Source organism: Atta cephalotes (assembly GCF_000143395.1).
Source record: "Atta cephalotes unplaced genomic scaffold scaffold00059, whole genome shotgun sequence".
NCBI lineage: Eukaryota > Metazoa > Arthropoda > Insecta > Hymenoptera > Formicidae > Atta > Atta cephalotes.
In genome coordinates, this window is record NW_012130123.1 from 457,681 (window position 1) to 468,322 (window position 10,642).

Sequence of the window (10,642 nt, forward strand, 5' to 3'; positions counted from 1 at the left end):
ATCGCGCGATCTTGGTTGATACCACCGTGAGAGATCATTCGGCCGTGAACGTGAAGGATCCATGGGATATGTCCTGACTTACGAGGAACGTTTCCTCGGGCGACGAGCAAAAACGACGACGAACGATCGACGCGAGTAAAAAAGAGAGAAGTAAAAGCGCGCTATTTTTTTAATACCCGGATCGTACCAGCATCTCCGGTACATAATAACGGCCGACGATCCGACCGGCACACTTAGCGCACCGCGAGAGAAGGACCGACTTTCTCCAGTTGGTAGGCAAGCCAGCGCTTCGAGGTCGCCGCGAGAAAACGCCGCGTGCCGCGAGGACGAGGTGGACCGTACGCGCGAGCCGTTGAATGAGGTCTCGAAAGAATCCACTTTGACAAGTCGATTGTTACTCGTGCATGACGCAGCGTGCGTCTCAAAGGCGTATCCAGACGCTGTGGAACACTGGAGAGAGAGGAGGCAGAAAGAAAACACGCGTTTGCGCTTCGCGCCTCTTGTGCTGTGATCTCGGGGTGAACGCTCGGTGAACGCTACTCAGAATGAGGGTGCATCGTGGGATCTGCGCTAAACTGCAGGGCGGTTTCCTTAGACGATGGTGTACGTACAAAATATTTAATCCATTCGATCGTGACATGAATCGATCGTTTTAGTGTGGAAAACTTCAAAGATATAAATGTTACTTCTAAGATGTCAATCGTACAAATGTCCTTCGCTTTGGCTTGAAATTTAAAGAAACTTTTGGCACATTAATGTAAACATATTCTATCACATCTGTATATACTGAGAGAAGATGGTTGGTATTTGTGACTGTTTGCATGGTAAAAATAAGTGTCGGTTTAGCGCCGAGACACTATCAGTATCTCCAGATTATAGTTAGGAGTTCTATTTTTATGATTACTATGATTATGATATTAACAATAATTATCATTTATATGTATAATTCTCTTAAACATGAAAAAAAGTACTATAAATTATGATAATTTTGAATATTCAATATAATCATTTTTTGAAAATTAATTTATTACTTATGTAATAATAACTAAAAAATATATTAAGAAAAAATTAAATTTCTCAAACTAAGATTCTCAAACAGTGTGTGACTATTATTTATAATATAATTGACTGATATATAACTATATTTCCATAGTTAAAACAATTATAAATATATAGTAGTTCCAGAAAATGGTTATAAATTATAATTAAATTATAATTAATAAATTAGTTGCATTTTTTCTCTCGGTGTACATTTAACTTATATAAATCCTTTTTGTAAAGAATGTCTTTCGTAGAGTACCAGTTTTTAATTTATTATTTTTGTGTTGTCAACATTTTGAATAAAATTAGTAATTATATTAATTACTGATAATTAAATGTTTGCGTTAAATATTTACGTCCGAATATAAATTTTTCTAGCGCAAGCTGTAAAAATTATCGAGTTATAAAATTTCAATAAATTAGATATTTTCTAGCTAAACTCTGATAAAAAAGAATGAGAACACATACATACATAATCCTAATTTAAAAAAATATTCAGTTTGATATTTTGAGTGTCTATTGCATACTTCTAAAATGCATTTACCTTGGTTAAACAACAAAACATTGCATGAACACGATAAGCGACTAAATCAACTGGATGTCGAAAAAAGAGCGTCATGTATGCCATGCGCGTTTATCGCCGCGATATTCGAAGATGTTCGTTACATTGTTTACATATTAACTGTGCATATTTGACGATTAAATTGATGTGTAATGTGATCGATGATTGTTGATGACGAATCGACAAATGTCACAATAATAATATAATAATATGTATTCAAACAGCGATAATGAAATCAACACGAAAGAATTCTGCTGCAGATTTATAGGTAATTTTTAACATATATTTGAATTTCTTACAATAATTCTTGAATTGTTTAAAACATATTTAATAGTAAACAAATATTATATGATCAATTTAAAAGTTCGAAATTCGAAAGTCAAAAGTTACAGGTAAAAGTTAATGTAAAAGATTTCAGTTTGTGTAATGTTAAACATCATTAAACATTATTATGTTTTCTTTAATATTATCTATATTTTATTGATGAAATATTAGCCATGATATAAAAAAGATTTATAGTAAAATTTTGTGATGGCATAACTAAACTACTTTAGATAATTTTGAAATTTATATCACAATTCTAGAAAAATATAAAATTTATAATTTTATGTAATCACATAATATGAAAAATACTTTAAGAGAAACACATAAAAAATATACGCACACATATCATAATATTATTTATAATTGATCATAAATCAAGAATGGACTTTAGTAAACTTTATGACAGGTTAAAATAACTCTATCATTGTTAAACTTGCGATTCATATCTTGATCATCCTTGTGACGTCACGGTTATTTTGAAAAGAATAAATCATCATTAATTTCTTCAATTTACTTCTGTTTTAGATTTTTTTCGCGAGTGGATTCTTATTTTTCAAATCTTGTTTTTCTTCGCTGACACATTTCTTGGTTCGCCGCGTTCAAGAACAGGAATCGAGAAAATTCGGATCGTCCGAGAGTTCAATCATTAATAACAATCATTCCGAGAAAAAATTATATAATCCATCTCTATAGCAGTCTTTATTTCATCGATTCCCAAAATTATTTACATATTTTACTGATTTCGCAATTTATTTGCCTCTTTCAAGTGTACCACTGGCGTGGTACACTACGTTCGAAAACATGAATCGAGATGTCTGGACTGGGAGGCTGCGATTAATATGATCATCGCGAGTAATGTCACGGCTCTAGTCGCTGCTCTTAATTTGATTCAATGGATGTGTCATCGCGTGCACGGTCGGCCACACTGAATCATTGCGATATATTCAGATGACACTCTGACGTTGCTTCACCTCGTGTCTTTTTTAGCGCCGATGCATTGTCAACTACGTCGACCACAATAAAACGTTGACACTTTAAGGACGTTGTCGTTTCACAGCGACACAAGCAAATTCGTAGGCGTTCGTTCAGTTACTTTCACCTCGAGTTCCCGATGTGGTCCGAAGTTTTTCACTCAGGTATCCGATCCGTTGCATTGCTTGCATGAAATGAAGCGTGGCCTGAAATTATAATTTCGGTGTTGATCGCTGTAAAACATGAATTATTAATTCTTAGGGTATCAAAGGGTAAATATTACTCAAGCGTTACTTTCTTTACAATATCCTTATAGTTTTAAGAGTACTATAAAAAGTTTTGATTTCAAGGAAAGTCATGTATTTACCATGAAATATTTTTTTCATGGTATTTGATGAGAATTAATTCGCAGGCGTTTCCAAAAAATTAGGAAATCTTTCTCTATCAGAATAAGACAAAGCGTACAGTCAGCTCTTCGTCAAGTACTCTTGAATAAGTATAATAAAATGTATATTTTTATATTAAATAGGATTTTATGTTTATTTCATCTCCATTTTTCAAGTCATCTGAATTAATTTCTCTTAATCTTCTTTGATTTCTTTTCTGTTTACAGAATGATGAATGTATTGTAGATACCAATGAATTGTCAAGTTGTCATGTTTTTATGCGCGTTGTCACTCAATAATACGTATTTGCCGTTCAACAAACACGGAGCTTGTCTTCGTGTATCATACTATCATCAGCAAATTCATCAAAGGTAGCTTCAATCGTTGATTGCGTGCCTAGTTCGAGAAAGACGTCACGATTGAAGATTAATTCCGACGAAGAGAATCACGTTACGCTTTTATTATTCTTGCAACCACATGATGATGTAACAGACCATTTCCATAATATTCTTCCTGGATCTTTAATAGAACTTTACCTTAACAGAATTTTAATTTTAAAGTCTCGTGACAAATGCCAACGTCCTGAATTAGAATCACTAACTAGGGATTATCATTTCTTCCTTATGACCTTTGCGACATCTTATGTAAGTTCTTCGAGGACATGATCATCTTCAAAATGCGCGCAAAGAGCATATGATCCGAACTAACGATCTCTCTTATATAAGAATAAAAACATGAAAAGATGATGAAAGCAAGAAAATAGAGAGAAGTGAAAGAAGAAATTAGAAAATCGGGAAGAGTTCAAGTCTTCATTGATATGGAAGTAATGATGTTTCAATCTCTTGAGTTAAATAACATTTTCTTATTCTTAATTCCAACTTCCATCTGTGTCACAATGTAAATTAATTCATTTCTGTAATTAGTATCAAAAGTAAACATCATTCGTGCACTTAATAAATAAATTAAATTTGAATCAAATTTAATACATTTTCTTATTATAAATTATTTAACTTTATTGTTTTACAATTAATCTAGTTAATATAATTAGTAGGACTTATAAATATGGTAACTTATAAATATGATTAAAAATAACTCAAAGTGGATATAATTTGATATTATAAATTTAACAATTTTACGTGATTAGGAAGATTATATTCTATGTATCTTATCTCTTTTCCAAGTACTTAACATTTCTTTTCACTTCTTGAAAATATTTTTATACTACCTTAATTATATTTCGTTCAAAGTATAAAGTATAAATCAATATCGAACGTTCAATTTTTTGTACCCATTATGCATTTGCTTGAAAAGTCGATTGATCGGCCGGTTCACTAGCAGAATCAACAACTGCCGCGTTTTCTTTTGTGTCGTGTCAGTCAAAGACTGACTTGCTTGTTTCACATTTGTATTATTCGTTACCAGAATCGGCTTGAGGAGTCGGTCGATTGATCGATCCGCGCTAAAGTCCTCCTGATCCACAATGATAATGATAATGGAAATAACACTGGCGCAAAAAAAGAAGTTGCATATCCGCGAATAATTAGTAACTATACAAGGTATCATAAATTGTTGACGTCTTTCTCGAGACACGTTATTTGTTTCATTAGAGAACGAACTTTGTGACCATTAGCATTCATGTTCGGCCTCGGACTATCTATCTGCAGTCGAGTTCTGCGATCGTTAGCAAAATACATTGTGTACCTTCTATCGTTTTTACTTCTCCCCGCGCATGTTCGCACGCATATAAAGGTATTCGATATACGTTTCCACATGGGAATGTCAATCGATATCTCAGCTATGTAGTTGGAATCCTTTGGTCCTTGAGTTTATTCCCGAGATAGAAATTAAGTTTTTTTTTTAAATACTGTAACACGCTATAAATTATAAAATTATTTGACGATATATTAATAAATTATAAGATATAATAAATTAAAATTAACGAGAAAGATGCAAGTATAGGAATTAATGATGGAATTTATAAAATTTATTTCAAAAATCGCGTTTTATCTGAAGCGATTTTTATATGAATAAAATACATTTTTTCTTGCAATCTTTCATTAATTAAAAAAATTTGTTTATTGCTGTCTTTGCTGAAATTAATATCCTTGTATTGAATAGAGATAGGAATAAATGAAATGCCATAATCAATGTGAGAAAATTAGTCAGTGAGAAAAAAAGAGTGGAGTATCATTACTGATCAAGGTATTTTTCTTGTTGTCGAGCGACACGCTAGGTGTGACAGATACCTGAGACAGATATGTTTTACATATTATGTGAATATGTGGTGGATTGGCATAAGAACAGGAAATACTCTTATGTAAGAAGAAGTAATCGCTGCACGCAGATATCTATGTGCACGCGCACTTTTTTCACTTACATACATATGTACCGCGGCATTTCGTTATACTTTTGTTTGGACAAGAATTCGCTATGTTGAATCCTATTATTGACCCGCTGTCGCGTGATGTTTAATACTTATATAGCAATTGTAAACTTCACGGAAAAAGCAATTTCATATTTTCAGAAAACCTTTGTCGGAAAGAATGATAAAATTGTGAGAGTATTTATGAGCTATAAATTTAGATACTAAATATTCTTTTCTATCTTTCTCCTCAAATTAAAGAAATATATGTGCATATTTTATTAACATAAAAATATTTAAATTTAAATGTACATATGTATGTAATATACAATATTTTTTCCATAACTTTAATTTCTTTTATTATATAGTATTTATATTTATATAATATAATTATGACATGTTATTTATTATTATTAAATGTTTTCATATGTAGAATATTATAGCATTTATTATTTCTTTCTTTTCAAATTGTATTATTTTTCGGTGCTTATATTAAAACTCTTTCTACGCAAATTAATTATGAATGGTATGATAATTCTTGCACGGTATGATAAATTCTTCAGAAGTGTTACTCGTCCTCAATTTTTTGCTTCCTCGGGGAAAGCGACTAATTTGCAGATATTTTGCCGCAAATAGTGCAAATTTAACTTTATGACTATATAGATTAATGATAATAAGGAAAATTTCTATATAACAAAAAGTTTCATCTCCTTCGGTTTTTACTTCGGGTAATAGAGAAATATTATTACAATTTCCGGTGTCGACAATAATATCGTAAACATGAGTAAGCGCTACTGTCTTCACGTTTGAGCAGTTGTTCGCTGATCAAAGTAAAGAAAAGGAAAAATTACAAAGCGCGAAAGAAGGTTTTATCGAAGGTTGCCTTATATCTTATAATATTGAATATTTTGATCCATAAGACACATACACTTGGTAATATAGCAAGTATGCGAGATATTGCGATAAATATATATTTGAACTAGTACGCGAATAAATTAAGAATTAATATCAAATGCCGTGTGTTATAGCTCGGTGAATGTTCAACAATTCTAAAATATGATTTGCCTTGCGAATTTTGCAATTAATATAGCTCCTTTCTCTGTTTGGATTATGACAACAGTGATCTAAAAACTGATGATAGACCACTGAAACCGGTTTAAGACGATAGACGCAGCAAGTTTAATTGTAAATTCTTGTCTTTCACGCTCGTGAATTGTGATAAATTTTTTTTCTGTCATTATTCCGAATTTTTTTGGATTAGAGAACAATAATTTCATAAGATAAATTTCTCTCCCTAATACTTTTACTTCTCGTGATCACGACGATCGGCAAAAAGAATTGGCACGTGATCTTTGGCGTTCCGAGTTCAATGAACTGGACTCCACTCACGCTCCCATTGAATCGTCGAAACGGGGAAACTCGACGTTTCTCATTACGGACCTCTATTTACGATAGCAATCAACCGCGTGAGGGATTCTCTCTTTACTACGTGTGATTGCAAAATGCGCGAGAGAGCGAGCAATGCCGGGATATGCAGAGCACGAAGTTAAGCATTGATGAAATTACTCCGTTCTCTTCCTCGTTCGCTCTCTCATCTCGATAGATGCGGACACGCGGCTCTAGATTTGTAAGCGCTCTTATCTCCCTTCGCTGATCTCGCTTTTGCTTATCTGACGAAATCGGTAGCTCAACTCCGTGTATATTTGTCGAGAGAATACGAGAAAGTTGATCTTACGAGTAGCAAATATTTACATTCATTCTCTAATGTTCTCTTAACTATCAGAACGCTTCATTTTCTTCTTCGAACATTTCATTTTTCGAAAACTATTCTCGTTCATATATCTATTTATCGAATCCTTAGTATTTGCGAAAAAAAAATGATTTTGCTGTATCTAAAAATTTAGGTCAAGATGTGAAAATAATTTTGGATCAAAATAATTCTACAGAACTTTATAGAAAATTTAGACAATGAGTAATGCTGCAAAAAATTTTGATATTCTAGTAATCAGCTTGCAACGTTCTACATAATTATTTTGATAATCCAACAATATTATTTTCAGACATTCTTACAGAATCTAATATTGACCAATTTATTATTGAAAAACTTATTTGGAGTACTAAAAGTACTGAAACAGTGTTTAATACTTAAAATAAGTAATTAATTATTTTTTTCGGCTTGTATTAGATTTCTACAATATGTTCACTGAGAAATATATCTAATTAATTAATTGAAATTCTAAAAATGGATGAATCAGAATTTTCCGATTAAATTTGTCAATGCTGGTTGAGACAATCGGATTAATTAAAATCTTCTAGATCGTTCATTTTTAAGCAGACATTTGCTCAATCTAGCTAAATTTTTAGATATACTTTAAAATTATTCTTTCCGTATTGAAAAACATTATTCTCGACAAGAATAATGGAGGACCATCGAGAATATCGCAAAATATGCGATCAATGATCATCGAAAGTCGAATTTATTGGAGATTAGGGGTTCTTTGCTTATAAAGACCTCGCGAAATATTTTCATTTCGAGAATATTGCCGAGGTAGACTTTATGTGCGTGTCGATTGGAGACCGACCAGCTATTACAGCTCAGTGGCCTGGAGACCAACGACTGGCTGCATTATTGGAATGCTCGATAGGAATGCAGCATTCGATCGGCGAGGCGGTGCACGCCGGAACGCACCTCGACCATACGAAAACCTGCCTTGCAACGCGCCTTTTAACAGCTCGGTACACAGACGGCTGATGCAGACACGTCGAATCCTTTAGAATCTCGTAATCACGCGAAATTACGTATTAATAAGCAACGGAAGTACATTGTTCGCGTGTGTTCACATGGATTTTATAACTCTTCGACATACGAATGCGCATTTTACACGCTGAGATATGTATTTAAATGGCGAGAATATTGTTGCAAAAATGTAAACGATTCTTTAGGTTTCGATAACAGCTTGATTTGTCGAAACGTACTTTCTAGATATGTATCTCAAATTATTGAAACGCCTCGGTATGTCCTTGAATGATATATGTACGGAGAAAAATGTAAAATGTGCTAGAATTCTTTGAATTCTTTGAATTCTAGCATATATTATTTTACATTTTATGAAATTGGCAGATCTATATAGAGATAGACGCCCCCTTATGTAACATTTACTTTACTTTTCTGACTAAATAAGCTATCGTATAGCCATATTATAAGGTACTTTTTACATTTCGTAAAATTTTGACAGTTGTTCGTGTTTACAGTCTTGAAAATAGTACGATTTTATTGTAATAATCACTTGAATATACTTTTTATCTTCCTATCTTCTGAGTATTTTTACTTTCGGGCAAATAAAGTTTGTCATAATTTCAGCAAAATAGCCCGAATATTTTTATTAAAGGTTTAGTAAGGTAAAAATTACTCAACTATTGTTCTCCTTATAGACATTCCTCTGAAATTTTGTGATTTTTTTAATGAAATATTTTGTATGGCATGTAAAATATCAAAAAAATTATGTAAAGTAATAGATATTATTTAATTGTATTAATACTGCAATAGATATTATGTAACTATAACTACAGTTAAATAATATTTATTACATTATATTACGTGTAATTGAATTTTATCTAACTACGTTAAGAAAAGACAGAAAAACATCTCGGAGGTTTAAATACAGGTCTTTGAATACGACATAGAAGAATAGAAACTACGAATAAAAATAGAGTATTGTAGTTGATGCTTAACGTAACTGAGATCTTCACTGTTTTCTACGAGCGTGAGCGAAGTCGAGACAACGGAAGAAGCTTTCGGTTGAAAGGTTAATGAGGAGGAACGACGTAACATGTCATGAAGATTAGCAGTGACAAATGATGTCCGACGTTGATTACGTCGATGGTCATATGCCGAAGACATTCCTTATGAGTTCACTTGCATAATGTAATATCAATTTTAACTCTCTATCGAAGATATAAAATTTTCATTTCCTTTGTCCCGAGTTTTTAAATTTCAAATTTTTGCAGATTTTCATATTGTTCTAGACTGTATACACAAAAGGATGATTTTGAAGAAGTAAAATTTAAAAATTTAGACGTAGTTCTGAAAATAGTTTTGTTGATCCATCAAAATAATTATATAGAACATGCAAGCATGATGAGCGATGCTACAAAAAGTTTTGACATTCTAACCAGTTTGAGCATACTGTATAATTATTTTGATAGTCCAACAAAGTTATTTTCAGATTTGTATCTAGATAGTTAAATTTTTAGATATTTTAGCCGTTCTTTCCGTGTAAAAATTAAAAAAAATTCTTACATACTTATGAAGGTTTACACATCTTTTTACTATTATAGAAGTTGAATTGTATTTTACTTATTTTTTACAGATTTATTCATTAGAGTTTATCATAATAAAAAAAATCAATTGTGTCTTTTAAATCCAACATTGTCGGCGGAGAATTAAAGAATAAAATTTTGATATTTATTTCTCATTGTAACTTCATTTGATTTCTTTTTTCGAAAATTCAGAATCTGCAGTCTTGTCGCTTTAAAAACATTGGAAAGAAATGATACTTTTTTATTCGTTCGAAAGAGAAAATTATATACAAAAAGTGGAAAGACATTTTAATTTACTTTTCAATGATCCAAAATGCAATTTAATTTATTTATTAATAATAAGCAAAATGATAAGATATATAAATATCTTTCGCGTAGTGTAGAAAGCAATTTCAATTTCAATGAAAGCATTTTTAATTTCGGTGTTTGATGTTAAATAGAGAAAGAAAATCAGAGAAAGAAAGAGAGAGAGAGAGAGAGAGAGAGAGAGAGAGAGAGAGAGAGAGAGAGAGAGAGAGAGAGAGAGAGAGAGAGTAGTACGTACGTACGTTACGTTACGTTACGTTACGTTACGTTACGTTACGTTACGTTTACGTTACGTTTACGTTACGTTACGTTACCGTTTACGTTAACGTTACGTTACGTTACGTTACGTTACCGGTTACGTTACGGTAC

The 10,642-nt window shown here is 32.1% G+C and overlaps 1 protein-coding gene across 1 annotated transcript in view; it reads left to right on the forward strand.

Annotated features, from left to right (window-relative positions):
* Nucleotides 1-545: 545 nt before the first annotated feature.
* The window catches only part of LOC105623582 (scavenger receptor class B member 1), a 39,051-nt gene continuing 28,954 nt past the window's right edge, over nt 546-10,642 (forward strand). The window contains exon 1 of the mRNA XM_012204971.1: nt 546-603. Within this exon, the coding sequence (XP_012060361.1) occupies nt 546-603 (58 nt within the window). The remainder of the gene's footprint in view (nt 604-10,642) is intronic.